This window comes from Gracilinanus agilis, chromosome 2, assembly GCF_016433145.1.
Source record: "Gracilinanus agilis isolate LMUSP501 chromosome 2, AgileGrace, whole genome shotgun sequence".
Taxonomy (NCBI): Eukaryota; Metazoa; Chordata; class Mammalia; order Didelphimorphia; family Didelphidae; genus Gracilinanus; species Gracilinanus agilis.
The window spans coordinates 565,167,279-565,190,515 of NC_058131.1; the positions used below are offsets into that span (position 1 = coordinate 565,167,279).

Genomic DNA, 23,237 nt, shown 5'->3' on the forward strand with positions numbered 1-23,237 from the left:
GTATCACCTCACACCTAGCAGATTGGCTAAAATGAAAGAAGGGGAGAGTAATGAATGTTGGAGGGGATGTGGCAAAATTGGGGACATTGATGCATTACTGGTGGAGTTGTGAAATAATCCGGCCATTCTGGCTGGCAATTTGGAACTATGCCCAAAGGGCTATAAAAGACTGCCTGCCCTTTGATCCAGCCATACCATTGCTGGGTTTGTACCCCCAAAGAGATCATAGATAAACAGACTTGTACGAAAATATTTATAGCTGCGCTTTTTGTAGTGGCAAAAAACTGAAAAATGAGGGGATGTCCTTCAATTGGGGAATGGCTGAACAAATTGTGGTATATGCAGGTGATGGAATACTATTGTGCTAAAAGGAATAATAAACTGGAGGAATCCCATGCAAATTGGAGAGACCTCCAGGAAGTGATGCAGAGCGAAAGGAGCAGAGCCAGAAGAACACTGTACACAGAGACTGATATACTATGGTAAAATCAAATGTAATGGGCTCCTGTACCAGCAGCACTGCAATGACACAAGACAGCTCTGAGGGATTTATGGTAAAGATGCTACCCACATTCAGAGGAAGGACTGCAGGAGAGGAAACATATAAGATAAACAATTGCTTGAATGCATGGGCTGAGGCGGACATGAATGGGAAATAGACCCTGAACAAGGACACAGGTACAACCAGTGGAAATGTGCGTTGGCCATGGGTGGGGGGAGAGTGGGTGGTGAAGGGGAAAGTAGGGGCATAAAGTATGTAAACAGATTAAAAACAAATATTAATAAATGTCTAATAAAAAAAAAAGACTGCCTGTCCTTTGATCCAGCTATACCACTGTTGGGTTTGTATACCTCAAAGAAATAATAAGGGGAAAAAACATGTACAAAAATATTTATAGCTCTGCTCTTTGTAGTAAAAAATTGGAAAATGAGGGGGTACCCACTGATTGGGGAATGGCTTAACAAATTGTGGTATCTGTTAGTGATGGAATACTATTGTGCTCAAAGGAATAATAAACTGGAGGAATTCCATGTAAACTAGAAAAGACCTCCAGGAATTAATGCAGAGGAAAAGGAGCAGAACCAGGAGACCACTGTACACAGAGATGGATACACTGTGGCACAATCGAATGTAATGGACTTCTCTACTAACAGCAATGAAATGATCCAGGACAATTCTGAGGGACTTAAGAGAAAGAACAATATCCACATCCAGAGAAAGAACTGTGGGAGTAGAAATGCAGAGGAAAAACATATAATTGATCACATGGTTCAATAGGGATATGACTGGGGATTTTGACTTTAAATGATCACTCTACTGCAAATATTAATAATATGGAAATGGGTTTTAAACAATGATACATGTATATCCCAATGGAATTACTCATCAGTTTAGGGAGGTGGGAGGGAAGAGGGGAGGGAAAGAACATGAATCATGTAACCACAGAAAAATATTCTAAAGTAATTAATTCATCAATTTTAAATAAATAAATAAAGATTACCTATCTTTAAAAAAAAAGTCAGAAGATACAAGTATTTTAAATAAATAAAAGAACTAAACTAATCTCCAAAGTCTCTTATTGCCTTAAAATTCAATGACTATATAACATCAACTAATACCAATAAAAAATCTAAATGATATCAGATAAATATTAAAATATTTATTTCTAAATTAACGCTATTTTCTGTTTCAATAATATTGATAGACAAATCTCAAAAAAGTAGAAATGACTAGGAATAATATTCAAAGGATCTAATTCTATAAACACAATTTCTTGGATATGTCACACTTCAAAAACATGCACCAAATATAGGCAAATGTTAGCACCAAATAGATAGTTTGATTCTCCAAACCTGAAGAGCTAGTATGGTTTCATATTAATACTCTACAATGAAAAATCTTGAGTTTGGAAGCTTAATTCCAATCTGAGATCCTAGAATAAACTAATGACTTTGGACAGGTTCTGGAACTATCCCAGTTTCTTGGAGATCCTATGGAGTAAAAATTACTTGTATCAGATTTCCAAGGACTGAGGGTAAGTCACCATCTGTTCCAGTATTTTCCCTTTTACATCCAGAAAGTGACATTCATAGCACCAGTTATGGTTTAATCATTTATTAACTTGAAATCTTGTTAATATATAATATAAAGTAAGCAAATCACATTTAAGGAATACCATGGGCAATATTTGCAAAAATCCAATGATGTCTCAGTGCTATTTACGAATCCTCTGGCAACAAATTCTCTTATAATGAAATCGTCATGTTAACTAGATATCGAAATATCTAGAAATAGACATAGATTGACAGATCTATGTCTATACACATTATACACAGCATATAAAACAGTGGTTCCCAAACTTTTTTGGCCTACTGCCCCCTTTCCAGAAAAAATATTACTTAGCACCCCCTGTCACATATTATCACCACCCCCTTACAGTTATTTACCGCCCCTAAAGGCACCTGTGGCCATCACCGCCCCCCTGGATCACTGCAGCACCCACCAGGGGGTGGTGGCACCCACTGTGGGAATCACTGATATAAAATATATCATATATAATATATACAACATATCATATGTATGCAAAATAATGCCATTTGTATAATAAGCCTTAAAGAAATGTTCCTGCTGAAAACTGTGAATGTGCAGGACCAAAAAATACTCAACATATTAACTTCTTTTTGTCCACCAAAAACTGGCAATAAATAGGTCAAAGCCTCAGCAAACCTTCAAAGCCAAGAAAGTTTGCTTTCTGTGTTCATGTCCTCCACTTTCTATATCCTTTTACCTCTTTGGTAATTCTCTGGTCCCTACTTCTATCTTTTAAATACCCAGTAGCCTCTTTTTTTTCCTATTAAAAACAGGAAAGGATCTAATAATACTTGCTGAGTCACTGGCTGATTATACTTTTATTATAGGATGTTATTCTAATTTCCTGTTTTTCTCTTCTTTGAAAAATACAACTGCATCAAGTTAATAGTAAAGATAAGAACTAGACCTATGATTTCATTGGTATAAGAAGCGTCCAGGAAGAATCTTATACAATCAGCACAGGTTAGTATCTTCTTTGTAACATACAGTCTTAGAGAATTGTCCATGGAGCACTACTAGGGTCACAAAAACAGTGCTATACATGTCAGAGGCAGGAAATGAACCCAGGTTTTCCTATCTCTGAGGCTAGCTCTCTAGCTACACTCTATGATGCAAATTAAAATATTTTTTTTAAATCATTAACAAAATATACCAAAACCTAACTTAGAAAAGTCTAAATGACATCATAGGCTTGCTTTACAGAATATAGGTCATTTTCTTTTTTGTTTTCATTAACAAAAATATATTGTTTTCTCTCTCCTAACCTTACCCTACAAGTGGGGGGGGGGGGGGTGGAACAAGGTACTTACCACAGAAGTGATTTGATTGTGTCGCAGATTAAGCTCAGTCAGGGAACTCAGGCCATTAAGATCATCAACATCATTTAAAAAGTTTCTTGCAAGGTTTAAAACTCTCAGATCACACAAATGACTGACATTTTCAATTTTTGAAATCTATTTTTTGAAAAGTGACATAAATGGGAGCAATTAATTAGTAGCGCATAAAAAGACATTTCTTAAATCTATCTATGATATAAGATCTTAAAAATAAAAGATTATATTCAGTGACAATTTAATGTTAATTCCTCTTAATCTTTTGCTTCATAAATATGTACATATTTGCATGTGTATGTGTATATACATATACACACACACACATATATATATACATACACACACACACACACACACACATATATATATATAAAACTTTGTAACCTTAAGTACCTTTAGCAAAAGGTGGGGCAAAATGCTTTCCCTATTTGATTTCATTAGCATACTATATTATTCCTATATTATGGTATAAAGAGAAAAGGCCATAAAAATTTTTAGGAAATTTGTATCTTGTATCTTCTGCTTTGGGCCATGGCAAATAATTTAAGTGAATCTTATCAACAAATAAAGTATATTCATGTTCACTATATACCCAGCACTATGAAGTAAACAAGAAAAATGTCCTCTAAGAAGTTTACAGCATAAACTTGAACAAGAATATTTTTTCAACAACCACCATCATTTAAGTATCTATTACATGTAAGATATTGTATTGGATCATAGGTTCTTAGCCTTTTTGTGTATCATGGACCCTTTTGTCAGTCTAGTGAAACCTATGGCCCCCTGCTCAGAATAATGTTCTTTAAATGCATAAAATAAATACACAGGGGGGCAGAGAAACAATTATAAAAAAAATTCTAAAAACAAGTTCATGGATCTCAATCTAAGAACCACTGTTCTAGATTCAGGACACAAAAAAGACAAAAATAAAAAATGGTTACTGCCCTCTAGAAGCTAAAATCTGGAGAAAACAGTAGAATTCAATAACAAACATTAAGTACCCACTAGAGAAAACAGTAGAATTCAACAACAAACATTAAGTACCCACTATGTACAAAGGAAAAAACCAGAAAACTAAGGGAGCTTATATTCAAAAAGAAGATATGGGGAGGGGGGAAGAAAAATAGAAAAGCATGTGAGGAGGGATAGAAAATTAACAACTAGGAAGCTGAGGGCAGACTTCCCTTAGAAGATCCCTGAGCTAAACCTTAAAGGATGCTCCTAGATGTAATAAGGAATAACAAACTAGATGATATAGACTATAAATCTTTCAGTTTTATATTTCAAGTATGGAACAAATCAAGAAATCCATTGGAATAGGCAGAATAAATTTGTGCAATATTTAAATACAATAATGCTTTTTATTTTAATTGAGAAAATATGCACACAAATTTATATCCTACCAATATATTCTCTGACACTACTCAATATCAAAAACATAGTTTCCATGCAGAAAAAAATGTAGAACTCTGATGCTGGAAAGAAACTTGAAGAACCTTATTCAAGATGAATGTCTTGTTATTCTCATTAGTTTTACGATACAGTTAATGTACTTTATAAAGTTAATAAAAGGGAGAAATAACACTGATTTTGTCCTATCACCTAGTATTATTTACTTGTTATCTTATGTTTTCAAAGTTGCTAGTTAGATGAAGCTTATATTAGATTTGGAATCCAATTAGCATGTTGACATTTAGAGAAAAGCCTATTCTCAATAAGAATATAAAAATCATGTACTCCAAAAAATTACATAACCACAAATTATATAAATGAAGTTAATATGCTAAGGTAACATTTACTAAGCCTTAAAAAAAAGTGGAAGATTTTCAGAAAAAAAAAAGCTTAAGTGTAGCAAAATCTGTAAAAATCTCCCTTACAGTGGGTACCAAGTACAATCCATATCAAGAGTATTTGGCTCTATCCACCCATCCATCTTTTAAAAGAGCAAGGAGAAACTGGGACAAAAGTAATTTGCATCACAGCTCTTGCCCCAAAGGAGGCAGAAAGTCAGATAAGCAAAGAAAAAAGAAGTCTTTCTGAATCCCCAACAGAATCTGGTGAAAGATGCCCACCCAGCGAGAAGAATCCTGTCTGGATACTAGAGGAAGAAGAAGCCATAGAGGACAAACTCACCATCAGGTGAAAAACAATCCAAGAAAGAGATATTCCAAGGGTGAGTTATGGGACCCAGGTATGAAACAACAGGTCCAAAAAGCCTAAATCTTTAAGGAGCTATAACATTTTCAGCTAAAGTCCTGGTACACAGTACAGCTGCTAGAAGAGATGACAGTTATTTCATATAAAGGAGAGCCAAATAGCAAAGCCAAGTGTAGAGGGTAGGGAGTGAGGTGCACAAAATACCAATAAGGAAGAACAAATCATAAGGCAATTCTAACTTGTTGGGGCTATTCCCAACATAGGACTGTAAATCATTAAGAGGATTATGTGAGGCATGTAGTATACCAGGATGGTGGGAGCTGGTGAAGCATTTCTTGACACTCAGTGGACTAGAAGCAAGTATTTTTAACTCCATTGTTCTGACACCCTTACCTTGTAATAATACTGCTCTGATTCTCTTCCTTTAGGGTGAAGAACCTCTAATACTTTACTCAATTTAAAATTACAGAACCATTCTAGAAGAAAACATTACCATACTTGGTTTCCTTACTCCAGATATCAACATCCCATAATTAGCTACTTAGCTTTATCAAAATTTCGTGTTTTGGGGTTTTTTTTCTCCTGATGGCTAAAGCTTTATAACCTAAGCTTTTTCAAAGTAGGTCTTTTAGAAGTCTCATTAGTTAGAAAATCTTTTTGTTCATCCAACATCTCATCATATAATTCAATCGTAAAACAAAAACAAAAATTCAGCTGACAACAATAGTAGCCCAATATTAGTAAAATACATATGAGTACTTTATCAAGAAGAGTCTCTTCTTTAAACTGAATTTACTTCCTCTGCCCAATTATAAATAGGAACATCTGTATTCCATAGCTTTGTTTACTAAATTTTCTGCTTCTTCTGTAGGATGGCAAAAGTAACACCTGACTTGGAGGCAGGACATTTGGGTTAAAGATCTAACCCTGACTATCCTTAGCTCTGTGACCACCTCAAAAAAACAAGTTTCTTTTTCTCTTTTTCTTTAATTTTTAGGCAAATCTAATTTAGTCTAAGCCTTTAAAGTCTTAAAAATAGTTAAAACCCTTCTTGATAGGTTACAGGGAAACAGCTATTCTAATACACTGATAGTAAAAATGTAGACTGGTATAAACATTTTGGAAAATAATATGGCAATATTCAAAAAGTTGTAAAACTGATCAAATTTTTTACCTTGTTATGCTACAGCCTAAACTTTAGAAAAAATTAAAAAGCAGAAATAAGACCTACCAAAATATTCATATCTATTCTATTCATAATACCAAAACACTGTAGGTGAGGCAGGGAATCCACATATCCAATACATGAAGAAAGGCTAAATATGTTATAGTCATATATCAATCCTTCAGCAAGCACTTCTTAAGGTCCTACTAAATGCCAAACCCTGTAATAAATACCATGGATACATAGACAAGAGTGAAACATCCCTATCCTCATGGATCTTACATTCTAATAGGAGAAACATGTGCATATGTATTTATAGCACATGTATAAAATGAATACAATACAGTTTTGGGAAGGGGAATAACAAGGGTGGGTATCAAAAATGCCTTCGTTAGAAAGTAGTGCTTAAACTAAGTCTTTTTGTGTTAATTTTTTTCAATTAATCAGATTTTTTTCCCTCTCTTTCTTCTCCCTTCTCCCAACTGAAGGGCAGAAAAAGAAAAGCAAGATTCTTCTAATAAACACAATCAAACGAAACATATTCCCATGTTGGCCATGTCTAAAAATGCATGCTTCTGGTATACACACCATCTCTCTATCAAGAGAAAACAAATTTATCAGCAATATCTGGAAATATCATTGGTTCATCATAATCTTTCCAAACTGTTGATCTTTACAATGTTGTAATTGTGTAAATTCTCCTGGCTCTGTCTTTTTATAGGCGAAGAATATACTCCCTTCTCACCTCCACCTTTCAGAATCCTTAGCTACCTCCAAGATTTAGCTCAAGTGCTAATTCTTACAGAAAATATTTACTGATCTCTCTAGGTAGTACCCTCCCCCCTCCTCAAATTATCTGGTAATTTCCTCAGGTGTTGATGAATCATGCTTATGAATGTAAAGTAAAATGTAAGCAATGTCTTTTAAGAAATGGATCAAATTTTGTTTTTTTTTTTACCTTTGTATTTACAGTTGCCTAGCAAAGTTCTATGCATATAGTAAGTACCTTGTTGAACTGAACTCAAAATCATGGCATCATAGACTTGGATCAAGAAGTGGTTTTTGAGACTATCTGATCTAATACTCTCATTTTATAGATGAGGAAACTGAAAAGGTTAAGTGACTTGTCCAAGGTCAGACAGGGAGTAAGTAACTAAGCTGGGATTTGAACACGGGTACTCTGACCCAGAGCCAGTTCATTTTCCATTATACCACACTGACTCAATATTGCTACTTATTGGGAGGGGTGAGGAGGGAGGAATTAAATTAATATAAAGATACATACAAGTATGCTTTGGCAATATAAATTTAAAAAAAAACTTGACAAGAAGAGGAAAATAAAGAGAACACTAAAACAGATTTTAAACAAGAAAATTGCATTGCTGGCTTGTTGCAGGGAGAAGATGAACATACAAGTTAAGCTGCAGCAACTGATAACATGTATGTTCTATACCAGTAATGACAAACCTTTTAGAGGGGTGGGTGATATGAGAAATGTCTTCAGGCACCCGAGGAGAGGGGGAGAGGAGCAGCCTGGCCTTATGTCCCTCTGGCTTTCTTGTAATGAACTCTGGTGAACTCTGTGTTGGGGTGAAGGCATGCATATCCGCAGAAAGGGTTCTGAGTGCTTTCTCTGGCATGCATGCCATAGGTTTGCCACCATGGTTCTATACCTTAAGAGAGAGAAGGTACAAGAAAGGCCAGGAATCATCAAAATCAGAGCTATATATAAGGAGTTGAAGGTATGTGGAGACCCCTAATCTCAAGCTTTGCTGGGCCCAGAGAAGATACATATAAGGAAAAATAATGATTAAATGTGGCTCATGATGTGTCAGTGTCTTAGCTTTTCACATCTAGAAGGTATACTTATAGAAAAGAAGAGGATAACATGCTTGGCAAGTCTGCAACTCTCCTCCATTTGTTGGTCTGTCCTAATAGAAACATAAGGAGATGAGGGACATCTTGGCAACCACAGCCCTAGCATCTAGCTGAAATATTTAAGGATCCTCAGTAGATGAATATAATCAAATTCTCTAAAAATAGAATCTACAATAAGGCAAAAGACCTTTTAAACTCTATAGTTGCAACAGTGGCACAGCAAAAATTTCTAGTAGAGCAGCAATGCAATGATCCAGGATAATTCTGAAGGACTTATGAGAAAGAACACTATCCACATCCAAAGAAAGAACTGTGGAAGTAGAAACACAGAAGAAAAATATATGATTGATCACATGGTTAGATAGGGATATGATTGGGGATGTCGACTTTAAATGATCACTCTACTGCAAATATAGTTTTTGAACAATGATACATATATAACCCAGTAGAATTGCTCATTGGCTCTGGGAGGGGGAAAAGGGGAGGGAAAGAACATGAATCATGGAACCGTGGGAAAATATTCTTAATTAATTAATTAATTAATTAGAATTTTTTTTTCTAGTAGATTTACTGTTGAATGGTTATGGTGAGATCAAATTATAAGACCATCCCCAGGAGTGAATGAGGTAGAGTGAAACTGATGAGACTGATGAACAAGAAGGCCAAGGTATTTGGGAAAGCATTAAGTATAAATTAAAATTTCCAAGGAGGAGTTTAAGATACAAAGCCCTGTAAGCTTTGAATTGAACTCCTTGAGAAAGGAGAGGAAATGACTTGGTGATAAATGACAGCAACAAGGATATGGAGTATGTAACAGATATGGATAAATGCATTCACAAATATTTCACAAAAAAAGACACTTGAATGAACAAATAGAAAAGGCTAAAACAGAAAAAAATTTATTTGATCTGAAAAAGTAAATGGGTTGAATGTCTTTTAATTGGCTTTAGAATGAATACTAATAAATATTTTGAAATTTGAATGCTAAGGTAACTTCTCTCCTTAAAATTACTTTAGGTCACAGATTGCCTATTGCTCTGAATTATGTCAAAGAACAAGATTAAATAATAGAAGATTTATGGTTCAATATCTTATGATACTAATATATCACATTCCATTTCTTTTTAAAATATACCAACTGTGGACCCTAGTTATTTCTTATTAAAAGACACAAATTGGAAGTCTCAATTACTTCTTGATTCCATGTATCTATTTTAAACCAGTTAAACTTACCTAACCTACTGAACAGGACACTGGACTTCAAATCTAGTAGATCTAGGTTCAAATCTTGTCAAGACACTTGCTAACTGTGTGACTCTAAGCAAATCATTTAGCTCCTCTCTATCTCAGTTTCCTCATCTATAAAATGAGTGCAGCAAAAAATAACTTAAATTCCAGAGAACCAGTAATAAAGCATGCTAATCACCTCCAGAAAGAGAGATGGACTCAAGATATAGAATAAGACATGCATTTCTGGACCTTGCCTGTGCAGGAGTTTGTTTTACTTAATTAACTATATTTGTTACAAGGCTTATTTTGTTTTCTTTTGTTTTCCCAATTAAGAAGAGGTAGAAGGGAAAAATCAACACTTATTAATTGAAAAAAATAGAAAGAAATAAAATCAATAAAAGGATTGGATTAATAGCCTCTGATGTTCCTTTCAGTGATAAGTCTAAATTACTATGACCCTATCGCCATGAGCTCTGCATGTTGACTAAAAGAAAGTAGTTAACAGGATTTGGTCTTCTGAAAAACCTCAACTGTGCAATCTAGCAATTCAGTCCTTCATTTCTGCTATTATGTATATATGGTATCAACTTAGCCTAGGGCAACTACAGCCATTCCAGAGTAGGTATGTATACTCTTAAGAGAACAAGGTTGCCCTATGGGACATCACTGGGTTGTGTGTCTGTTGTCAGGGCTAGACAAAATTAGTGCCTCAGTTAATTAATTGCCAGGCCCTCAGTGACCTAGGATTAAAGTTGGCTTCAAAGCTAGTCAGGTCTAAGAGTTGTCTAAAACAAAGTATTCTATCAACATCTAACAATAAAGGGAATGGAAATAGATTTAATATTGGTCATCACTGATGGCAAAACCTCTGAGGTAGATTTCAATTCAATGATACCATGATATAAAAACACATGTGCATACATTCAGATTTTGTTCTTCATACTCAAAATGTTGCTTCTATTATTTTCTATGCATTTGAATAAATATTAAAAATGCTTAGGAAAAAACCTCTGATTTCTGAATTTAGTAAAAGTTTGAATACATAAAAGAAATACTATTAATAATATTTGTAAAGCTCTTAGCACAGTGCCTGGAACATAGCAAGTGCCTAATAAATGCTTTCCCCCTTCCCTCCCGTCCATATTATAGCAAATGATTCACTTTAAAAACTGATGTTGGATCATTTTTGTTTTTACACAGAAATTGTGAATATCCTGTATAAAAATGTAAGTTATACAGACAGATATTACATTTGGTCTTCTACGGGAGGATGATGGTTTGAAATAAGTATTACAAAAATAAGCTGATGAATATTCTAGTTGGATGCTAAACTATGTCTGTATCATTCATAGCTTACAATTTTATCTTGGGAGTTGTTTCATGCTTGTTATATTTTCCACTCATCAGCTTTTTTTCTGGTAATGAAGGAGAAAAAATAAAATTGAGAAGTTTGTCTATCATATATTAAAGCCAACTTCCTTTTTACTGAAACTATTGAAAATAGCTCAGGCATACTATCTCTTTCAATATTATCTCCCCTTATTGGTTCCTACTATGGATCTATCTATTGCAAGATAATGTGACTAAATATATTTGAAGTAGTAAGTTATAAATTTCTTTTATAATGTAAGTGAAAAAAATAAAAAATTCTGGCATGTAGAAATATAATATAGTACAGAATAGAAAGAAATAATAAAGTTGAAAAATTCTGAGAAAAAAGTAAATGAAAAATATCTGAGGCAGTGAACTAAATGATGTTTAAAGAGCTGAATTAATTAAAGCTATCTTGTTAGAATGAAGACACAAAATTTAATTTGACTAAAGTATTGCTTTTCTCTCTTATTAATAGATTTCTTTTGATGCAAAAAAAGTATTTTCATAAAAGTTTTAAGTAAAAATATTTTTCAGGTGTGATAGTCTAGTTTCATTTTTGGATTTTGATTTTTTATTAATTTTTTACATAAAAGTAGTGAATATTTAGTTAGTGATTTTCAAGATATAGTTCATACGATAACAGAAATTAGGAGTTAGATGGCATTGGTTGTTGTGAGGATCTTGTGAAATAAAAGATGTGAAAGTGATATAAAAACATTCAAGCAGATTGGTCAATATGACAGCAAAGGAAAGTGATAAATGTTGGAGGGGATGTGGCAAAATTGGGACATTAATATCCTACTGGTGGAGTTGTGAATTGGTCCAACCAGTCTGGAGGGCAATTTGGAATTATTTGCAAAGGGCTTTAAATAACTGTCTGCGTTATGACACAGTCATACCACTGCTGGGTTTATACCCCAAAGAGATAATAAGGAAAAAAACTTGTACAAAAATATTCATAGCCACATTCTTTGTGGTGGCAAAAAAACTGGAAAATGAGGGGGTATCCATCGATTGGGGAATGGATGAATAAATTATAGTATATGTTGGTGATGGAATATTATTGTGCTGAAAGAAGTAAAGAAATGGAGAAATTCCAAGTGAACTGTAATGACTTCAGGAATTGATGTAGAGTAGTGGTTCCCAAACTTTTTTGGCCTACCACCCCCTTTCCAGAAAAAAAAAATTACTTAGCCCCCTGGAAATTAATTTTTTAAAAATTTTAATAGCAATTAATAGGAAAGATAAATGCACCTGTGGCCATCACCACTCCCCCTGGATTGCTGCAGCACCCACCAGGGGGCGGTAGCGCCTACTTTGGGAATCACTGATGTAGAGTGAAAGGAGAAGAACTGGGAGAACATTGTACACAGAGACTGATACATTATGGCACAATCTAATGTAATGAACTTCTCTACTAGCAGCAATGCAATGACCCAGAACAATCCAAAGGAACTTGTGAGAAAGAACACTATCCACATCCAGAGAAAGAACTGTGGAACCAGAAATGCATTAGAACAATATATGCTCAATCACATAGTAAGATAGGGATATGGTTAGGGTTTTGAAGTTAAAGGATCACTCTACTGCAAATACGAATAACACAGAAATATGTTTTGAACAATGATATATGTATAATCCAATGGTACTGCTTGTCAGCTTTGGGAGAAGGGAGGAGAGAGTGGGAGAGGGGAGATCATGAATCATGTAACCATGGAAAAATATTGTAAATAGAAATTTAAAAAATTAAAGCATTATAAAAACCTATAGACAGATTCAGAATCAGGAAAAAATATTTGCACACCGTAGGCAAGGTTCAAATATGCACAAATACTTTTCTGTCACTGTCCATGGAAAATAAGTAAATATTCAATAGAAAATTCTTTATTTGATCATGAAACTACAAAAACAATGTAGCAGTATTGTCCTAACCCATTTCATACATTGGACAAATTAAGGGAACCCAAGTGACATCTCAACCTGCTTCCTATATTCCTAGAGTTAAGGAGATCTTATGTAGCAATGAGAAGCAACAGAGAGGTGTCCAAGAAGCTGAGGGATAATATTATAAGAGCTAGGACTAGAGGTAGGAAGGTAAGCAGCAACCTAGGTTCAAAACCCAGGAAAGGACAATAAGAGTATATTTAATATTGCCTTTTCTAAATGCACATATGTTTTTAGTAACAGAAATTTATGCTCTGCTATTTCATATAGCTTTGGGGGGAGTGATAAATTATGCATTGTAAAGGCTCAAACTCTCCAATGGACAGTAGTACAAAGAGAACATAACTTCCCATGCAAGGATATTATTTTGTCCAATCTTTATAACAACTCTGTGAGGAAAACCACTGATTCAATATGTTATTTAATAAACATTTTAATTAAAGATAATTACTTAACTCAAAAGAAATAAATCTCAAGCAATCAAGTCAATACTAATTGAGTGCCTATGATGCTTTTGTACTAGAAATGTTGTGATTGTTTCATAAGGTGCTGACAACGTGGGTGGTGAGAGAAGAGACACACAAGGAAAGTTAAACAGCAATTCAAAACTACAGATTTATTACATGCCAGATAATGGCATAAAGATGATAAATGTTATCAAAGTTTTTAAAAGGAATAGATATGGGGACAACATAATGAATGGTCATAAAGAGTTCATGATATAATCCAAATCAAATTATTTACCATCTTCAAGAGTGGGGAGGGAAGGAAAAGAGGAAGACAATTTTGATCTTATAATTTCAGAAAATGTATGTTGAAAATTATTACATGTATTTGGGAAAATAAAATATCTCTGAATAAAAAAATTTTTTAAAGAGTTCATGAAGGTAAAATTTAATCGAGATCTTGAAGGATGAAGATTTTTACCACAATATAGATAGGGTACTGAGTTTGGAGTCTAAAGAATCTGGTTTCATTTCTTACTCTGCTGCTTACTATCTGTCTGCCTTTTGACAAATCACTTAGGATCACTATGCTTCAGTTTCCTCACTTGGAAGGCTGAACCAGATGATATGAGATTTCTTCCAGTTTTAAATTCTGTGATCTTATCTGAATAGAGAAACAGGTAGAGGAAACAGAATTAGAAAAGCCATAAACGTGAGAGTTGTGGGGTATTTCAAATAACTGAATATAGAAGACTGGCTAGAGAAAGTTTATGGAGGAAAAAAAGGAGATAAAGTTGTTAAATTTAAGTGCAGGTTAAATTAAATGTAGGTCCTAGAAGGCATTGAGCACCAAAATTAGGTCTTTTATCTTGCAAGTAAGTAATATAACAAAACAGGCATTTATGGATGGCTAGGCTGGCAACAGTGTGTAAAACAGTAAAGAAATAGACAGATGGACTAGCCAGGAGCACAAGAGGGATTTTAAAAGAAATAAATGTAAGAGTAGAGTACATAAGAAATTAAATGATATTAAATACCACCAGTAGAGATCAGCTACTGAAGGCACAACATACAAAGGAAGGCAGGATTTCATGACAGATAGAATGACAGTTTTTCGTGTTGCTTTTTTTTTAAGGGTGAATATTTTTAGTGTCAGAAAAAATGAGGATTATAATACCTGTAGTATCCACCTCGAGGGATGTCATGAAGTACAAGTAAGATAATGAATATAAAGTGTTTTGTAAACTTTATAATATTGTATAAATTTTAATAATGGTAAAGAAAAAATAAACAAGTCATGGTTAAGAAATAAATAGTAAGGGAATCACAGGTATACACACTGAGACATTTACTATAAAAAGAGGAAAGATACAACATATAGTTTTGTTACACTTGACCCCACAAAGACATACCAAATTTTGTATATTGGTTCCCTAACCTCCCACCAAATGAATGACACAACAGATTAATCTTCATGTAGCTCCACAATAGAGTATATATAACTAGGCAGAGAGATAGTCATGCCAGTAAATAAACAAAAATCAATATGGTTGGATTTTGAGTTATGTTTAATATAATTAACTTGTTCCAGTCAGAAGTTGTTATGATAGTATGTATCTTTGCTTCCTAAATGTCTAAGTTTCAGATAAATCAGTAAAAGAGTCCTTAGAAAATTTTATATATATGCTCTTTTTAAAAAAACTAAGATAAAACATACTGGAAATACACTTTTCCTTGCATTTGTTTCCAAAGAAATAGAAATATGAATACCTGATTTCCATGAAGGTCCAATACATCCAGGCTTTTCAGATTATCCAGATTTGAGATTTTCTTAATTCTGAAATATTTAAATTTTGACAAAAGTTGCTTTTCATTGATAAAAAGCAATTTAAAAACTTCATCCTTAGACCAATCTTCAGAAATCTCTCTACTTTCCATCTTGTTCTGGCTTATATGTCAGAGAATTTCATTTTCCTTACTTATTCAACTACTTAGGGGGAAAAACGCATTCATTTTATCATAGAATGTCAAGAGTTGGAAAGCATCTTTGAGATCATCTAGTCTAGTCCCTTAATCTTCCTGATTATTATTCCTATTATATATTAAGATAAACCAGAATTGACTGAGCATCTCTAGCTGGTAAACTTGAGATTATGCTTGCAGCTGGAGAGATTTGTCTTCAAAAATCACCTTATAAAATTACTATGCAACATAGTCTTGTAAGACACTGAGCCTTAGTTTCCTTATCTATAAAATAGGAATAATACTATCTAAAGTTCCTGTGTTCCTAAAGTCGCTGTAAGACACAAAATTGTTTGCAAGCTATAAAACACAATATTAGCCTAAGATTTATAATGACAAACTATAACACGGATATACCTCATTTGAAGCAACAGACATAAAATTTTAGATTTTTGAATTAATTTTTGTCAAACCAAATCAATTCACATTTCCCATTGACACACATTATAATTTCAAAGATATTATAATTTCCAATTGAAAATTATGTTAGAAAAATCATAAAAATTATATCTTAAAATGCCTTGTAAAATAGAAATGAAATAATTTTGCAATTCTAAGAATTTCATGCTATGCTCCATCAAAATGTTAAATATATTTGCCTAAGTTTCACAATACTCTCTAGTTGACTGAAGAACCAAACAGAGCCTACAAGGAGTTTGGAAGCCCTATCCTAATCACTCATCAGCCCAACTAAAGAGGCTACTTTTATCTTCATATATAGCAGTAGGATCTGGTCTGCCAGGTTGTGAAAAAAACTGAATTTTTGTTACAATGAGTAAAATGGGGTAACAATGATCAATCTCTTGCTATCTAACAACTTAATACTTCACTAATCCTTGTTCTCCAAAACCAGAATACCTGGCCGATATCAATCCCTATATCTATCCAGCTCACCCTTACCCCACCTCTCAACTCCAATACTTCTTTAAACTTCTTCCAGAACTCCTTGCTACTGTAACCTATTGAACTACCAGTGCATTGTGGACAAACATGTCTTTCTCTCAGACCATTTTTTTCCATTTTTCCTCTAACTACTCAGTTTAATAGCTGTCTGGCCATGTCTAGGCTCCTTCTGCATTTTAAATTCAGAGTACACTTCTCACTTCCACAGTTTCAATGGCAACAGGAGGGAAGTTAGTTTAAGTAATCTAAAGTGGCAGTTTCAGGTCATGGATTCACCACAGTTGGATCAATCAATTAAAGAAGCATTTATAACACATTAATTGGTTTTGCAAATTGCCTTTTTTTTTCAAGCCTCATTATAAAAAAGAGCTCTGGGAGATGGAATATATTGGGAAATGAAAGGAATATAACAACAAAACTTATCAATAAAATTAACTTTAAAACCATTTTGTTGATTTTGCTGTCTCTTTCAAAAACATCATCATTTCTCTTATTCCTTTTTCTACCAAACATCTTAAATGAGTGTACTGCATTGTATTTCTTCATTACTTGTACTCTGGTTAACACTACCATTGTCAGAAACCATACTCTGAAACTCAATGACCTCAGAAAAAATTATTGTAAAAACAAAGCTCTGTGCACCTGTTATTACTAGGACTACTTTGCAAGCTTTAGTCACGATGGCAGCAAACATACACCTAAGCAAACCTTTCTCAGTCACATGCAATACTGAATAAAACAGTAAAGCAGAGAGCAAACATTTTCTGCCCTAAGACAAGAAGTCATAACTCTGTTGCTGCCATTCTTGTTGACCCACCTGTTCTTCCCTACCTGTGTTGACCTTTCAGGTTTTAGACTACACTTGACTCCTAATGCCTACTCACTCCTTTCATAGGCCTCTCTAACTCCATACTTTTTCTTTCCTCAATATAAACTTGTGTGTGTAGAAAATCTGACTAGAGAGCATGTTGCTTATCGAGGGACACCACCATGATAGAAAGCAGGTATACAGAGGAATCAAAGTCAAACCAGGCATTAATCAGAGCCAATGACTACCACAACTCATTAGTCATATAAACTACTTCCTCCTTATAATCAGGATATCTACAAGGCCATTCCTATCTCACCAGATTTCCAAAGATGGAATCTCCTGTCCCACTACTGTCGCAAATCCTAATTGTATCCTTCTAGCCAAAGCCAAAGGTCTTGTTTTCAGTACTTATCCTCCTTGATCTGTCAATATAATGACAGTCCTTGAAACTCTCTCCTCCTTATATTTTCCTCATTCTCCTAATATATTCCAGATCAATCCCACTTTAGATCCTTTCCTAGTCCTTCTTCTTCCTATAGCCTATTTGTGGATTTCTTTCAAGGCTTTAGTCCTTTCCTTTTTCTTTCTACGTTCACTCACTTGGAAAAATCACTTCCTCTCATAATTTCAACTATCATTTCATTCTAATCTACACTTCAAGCTTCAGTCCTATATTTCCAATTTCTACATGGTATTTCTAATTGGCCCAATCACTTCAAAGTCAACCTGTCTAAAAATCAAGCCATTATCTGACTCATCCCCCAAACTAGCTCCCTTTGCAAATGTTCCAGTTTCTGCTGTAATTATTATTTTTTCAGTCACAGAACTTTGGAATTATCTATTTTTTGCCAATCAATCACTAAGTCAAATAGAAATTGGCCCTTCCATTAACAATACTACAACCCTCATTATTTTATGCCTGGGTTACTACAATCATCTTCTAGCTAATCTTTCTAAAGCCCAGTTCTAATGTGTGGGAAGCCAATAAGAGAATAGATAAAAACCTGAGACTCTTCTTTTGACCCCTTCTGTGTTCCTTGTGATTTCTTGTTGAAAAGTATTCTGGCCTTATTGAAAAGCTTTAAGTTTCTAGCAAACCTGAATTTAAAGGGTTAACACTGTTCCCCTTTGACCAGGAACACTGCTGCCTAGTATAGCCAAGGCCAAAATCTTAGCGGGGGCAATTCGACCCTGAGAGGGATACTCCCCAACTTGGCTTCCTGATAAGAAGCCAGTCAAAATTCAGCCTTGGCCTTGGTCTATTCTGAAGCCAATGTTTTGTGTTTTGATGTGACATAATTTGTAACTTCTGTGCACTGCAAAGTTTCAGGGGGGTTCTTTTGTGTGAAATGAGTCTTGAAATATATATAACAAACTCCATGCTCCTGGAGTCAGAGTTGGAAGCATGAGGTAAAAGACAACTCCCATGTCCCTTCCTTATTTCCTTATCAACTAAACTGTCCTTATCAAATTATCAAAGATGATAAAGAGATCTCAACACTAATGCTTTAGTTCACAATAATTTTCCTAAAGCCCTACTTTCTTCATGATAATTCCTTTCTTAAGAAACTTTTTTAAAAAAATTCTAACCTGGCAATCTGAAATTATGCCTAGAGAGTTATTAAACTGTGTATATATCCTTGGACCCAGCAATACCACTGCAGGGTATATATCCTAAGGTGATCAGGGAAAATATGTTCAGAAATATTTATAGCATCTCTCTTTGTGGTGGCAAAGCCCTGGAAATTGACAGGTTGTCCATCAACTGGGGAATGACTGAACAAGTGCGATATAGGATTGTGACTCTGCACTGTAAGAAATGAGGAACGTTAATTTTTTTTAAACTGAATAATCTGGGGATATTGACTCTAAACAAGTACCCTAGTGCAAATATCAATAATATGAAAATAGGTCTTGATCAATGATACATGTAAAACCCAGTGGAATTGTGCATCCGCTGTGGGAGGAGGTGAGGGGAGGAATCCTGAACCATGGGAAAATGTTCTAAATTAATTAATTAAAGATTTCAAAATAAAAAAACTGAATAATCTACATGAAATAACAAAAAGAACCAAAAGAAAATTATAGACAGCTACAGAACTAATGTTTGAAAAATAAGTTACAAATGTCTATTTCCAGAGAAATAAATGATAAATAGAAACATAAAGACACAATTTATATACACATTTTTGTCAGGTGATACCTTCTCTTAGAGGGGAGGGAGGAGGAACAGAAATGCTAGGGAATTTTAATGTAACCAACAAATTAATCCATTTTTTAAAAAAACCTGGACATGTGATTTCACTGATGTAGAAAAGTCCCAAATGGTAAACTCCCTCCATCAATGAAGATTAACAGATGTTAAACATGATATACAGTCTTAGGAAGTTGCCAAGGCACTGACTAATTGAGTGATTTTCATTGGTTCACATAGCCAGTATATCAGAAGGAAGACTTGAACTCAATTTCCTTGACTCCCAAGTCAGCTCTGTATTTTTCACCTCTCATTTAAATTTACAACTAAATTAATTTAGGGACAAGGACTTCACATGTGATTTCAGTGATTCAGGAAAACTCCTGCCTGGGGAAATTCCATTTACCAATAAAAGTAGTCACCTCTATACAACCTATACCAGGTCTCCAAGAAATCTTAGTGCAACATTAAGTTTTCATAGTTTAAAGCTGCAGTGAGACTTCTGGGACAACTGTATTATTAGAATTGTCAGGGCAGTGGTATAACACTCAAGAGAAAGGGATTCCTGCTGGCAGCATACTGACCTTAGAAAACCACAGATAAATATTTTCTTGTTATTTTGTACTTCATTTTTATTTATTTTATTAAACATTTCCCATTTACATTTTAATCTGGTTCAAATTGCACTGAAAGAGTTTTGCTGAAACTGTCAGCAGAGGACACTGTGACATCTCTGACCTAGGGCATAGAGAGGTTAAATGAATTACCCAGGGTTGCAAAGCTGGTGTTTATCCAGGGTGGTGAGTTTTCCTAGCTCAAAGGCCAGTTCTCTATGCACTGTACCACCCCTTCTCTCAAATTTACATTGCAATGTCTCCTTATAGCCTAGTATACCAGATCTAAAAGCATCCTAGATTATATGGACCTCCTTATCTTTCCTTATAATCCTCCATAAGCCTGGTACCCTAGTTAAGTTAGTTCTCTTGATGCCTTGCATATAAGCTCTTTTCACCTCCATTCTTTACCTTTGCTCATGCTTTCTGAAATGCCCTCCTTCATCCAAAACTTTAAAGGCCCAACAAAGGTTTCTTCTTTCACAAATCTTTCCTTGATTAATCTAGCCTGAAGTAATTTCATTCACCTTTGAATTCTTATAGTACTTTCATTTTTGTAGGACTTAATTATATACTCCTTTCCGGTTTTTTTTGTTTGTTTTATGAGTAAACATTTTATTTCTTTAACACAGGGAACTCCAGTAAGGAAATTCCCTATATCAGCATAGATCATCACTTGCTCTGCAATTTAATCTTAGTTACTTGGGGTTCTAAGAAGTTAAGTGACTTGCCCAGGGTCATAAAGCTAGTGCATACCAGAAGTAAGACTTGAACATAAATCTTCCTGACAGAGAGACCAATTATTTTTCTCCATGTTACCTTAGACTTAGAAATAATAAATGTTGGAGGGGATGTGGCATAATTGAGACACTAATGTATTGCTGGTAGAGTTGTGAATTGATCTAACCATTCTGGAAGGCAACTTGGAATTATGCCCAAAAGGCTTTAAAATAATGCATACCTTTTGATCCAGCAATGCCACTATTATTACTGTATCCCAAAGAGATAAAAAAAATGGGAAAGGACCTGTTTGTACAAAAATATTTATAGCTGCAGTTTTTATGGTGGCAAGGAACTAAAGGGATGTCCCTCAAATGGGAAATGACTAAACAAATTGTGGGATATGATGGTGATACTATGGTGCTATAAGGAATGATGAACAGGATGATTTCATAAAGAACTAGAATGTGAACTGATGCAGAATGAAACAAGCAGAACAAGGAGAACATTATACACAGTAACTGAAATATTGTGGGATGATCATATGTGATAGACTTTGCTACTAACAGCAGTACAATGATCCAGGACAATTCTGAGGGACTTATGAAAAAGAATGTTATCCATCTCTAGAAAAAGAACTGTTGGAGTAGAAATGTAGATGGAAACATATGATTATTACTTGCTTACTTAGGTATTTGATTTGAGGTTTTAGTTTTATAAGATTATTCTCTTACAAAAATGAATAATATGGAAATATGTTTTGAGTGATGATACATGTATAACCCAGTGGAATTGCTTGTCAGCTCCAGGAGTGGGAAGGGAAGAGGGGAGAGAGACAACATGAATCATGTCACTTTGGAAAACTTATGTGTAAACTTATTATTGGAATAAAATAAAGACAAAAAATTAAAATTAAAAGTCTCATGTATGCAGGCTTTATCTAAAAAAAGCTGTCCATTCATTGCCTCTACTTTCTCCCTTCTCATTTACTTCTCAATACTTTTAAATATAGATTCTGATGTGAAACTCCTCAATCCAAATTTGCCAATGATTTTCTCATTGTAAAATCCAGTGGTTTTTTTCTCATCTGTCACCCTGGACCTCTATGCAGTATTTGATACTATTAATCACTCTCTCCTCCTGGATTCTCACTCTCTCCTCTTTACATTTTTGTGACACATTCTCTCTAAGGTATCTCATTATCTCCTATGGGTTAAACTATCATCTCTATATAGACAACTTCAAATATTTTTATGTAGGCTCAGTTTCTCCCCTGAGTCCTAGTCCTTTATCATCAACTACTTGTTGGACATTTCCCAATGGATGTCTCATAGGTATTTCAAACTCAACATATCTGAAAAAGAACTTATCATCTTCCCTCCTGTCAAACTAAACCATCTTTTGAGCTTCCCTTTATTTGTAAAGACTACCACTATCCTTATAGTAACCCAAGTTTAGAACTTCTAGGACATCTTTATCTCCTGATTACCTCACATATCCAGTTAGTTACCATAGGTCAATTACCTCCATGACATTTCTTACATCCATCTCTCTATTCATATGACCATCACTCTAGACCAGTCCTTCATTACTTTGGACTACTATAAAAGCCTATTTTTTGGTCTCCCAGTCTCATATTTGTCCTTAGACTAATCCATCTTCCAAATTAATATTCCTGAAGCAAAGGTCTAATCATGCTACTCTCCAAATCAATAAATTCTGGTTGTTGACTATTATCTCTAAGATAAAATAGAGACAGATTTCTCTGCCTGGCATATAAAGCCCATCACAAACTGACTCCAATTTATCTTTCCAGTCTTATACATTATTGTTTCATGAACTCTTCAATTCAGTCAAATTTGTCTTTTTGCTGTTCCTCACATGAGTCCTCTACCTCCATCTCCATGACACTGCACTTGTTCTCCCCTATGGCTGGAATGAACTCCTCCTTAACTCTGAATCTTTGAATCTCTAATTTCCTGCAAACCTCAAGTACCACTTCCTACATGAGATCTTTCAATTCTCTCAACTGCTAATGCTTCTCCCCAAAAGTTACCTTGTATTTATCTTGCATATGTTCGTGTACACACATCATCTTTACTATGGAATGTAAACTAGTTGAGAGCAGGTACTAGTTAATTGTTGTTCTTAGCACCTAACATAGTACTTGAAACATAGTAGACCTCAGTAAATAGCTTATTTACTTATCTTCACAACTAGGTTATAAATTCCTTGAGGGCAATGACCATTATCAGCCCAGCAATCATGCTCATTGAAGGTACTCAATGAATATCTTATAAATTCAGATCTTACGATCTCAGAGTCATCATTATTAGGCATATAACTTGTCAAA

General features: G+C 34.5%; 1 protein-coding gene across 4 annotated transcripts in view; it reads right to left on the reverse strand.

Moving 5' to 3' along the window:
* Positions 1 to 23,237, reverse strand: part of LRRC49 (leucine rich repeat containing 49) — a 212,263-nt gene that overhangs the window by 172,021 nt on the left and 17,005 nt on the right. For 3 of the 4 annotated variants that reach the window (XM_044662387.1, XM_044662385.1, XM_044662386.1), the window contains 2 exons: positions 15,391 to 15,457; positions 3,403 to 3,546 (listed from right to left, as the gene is read on the reverse strand). In XM_044662387.1, coding sequence (XP_044518322.1) covers positions 3,403 to 3,546; positions 15,391 to 15,457 — 211 coding nt within the window. Of the gene's footprint in view, positions 1 to 2,789; positions 2,853 to 3,402; positions 3,547 to 15,390; positions 15,458 to 23,237 lie in introns of all 4 variants that reach the window. The other variant, XM_044662384.1, reaches the window with a different exon arrangement.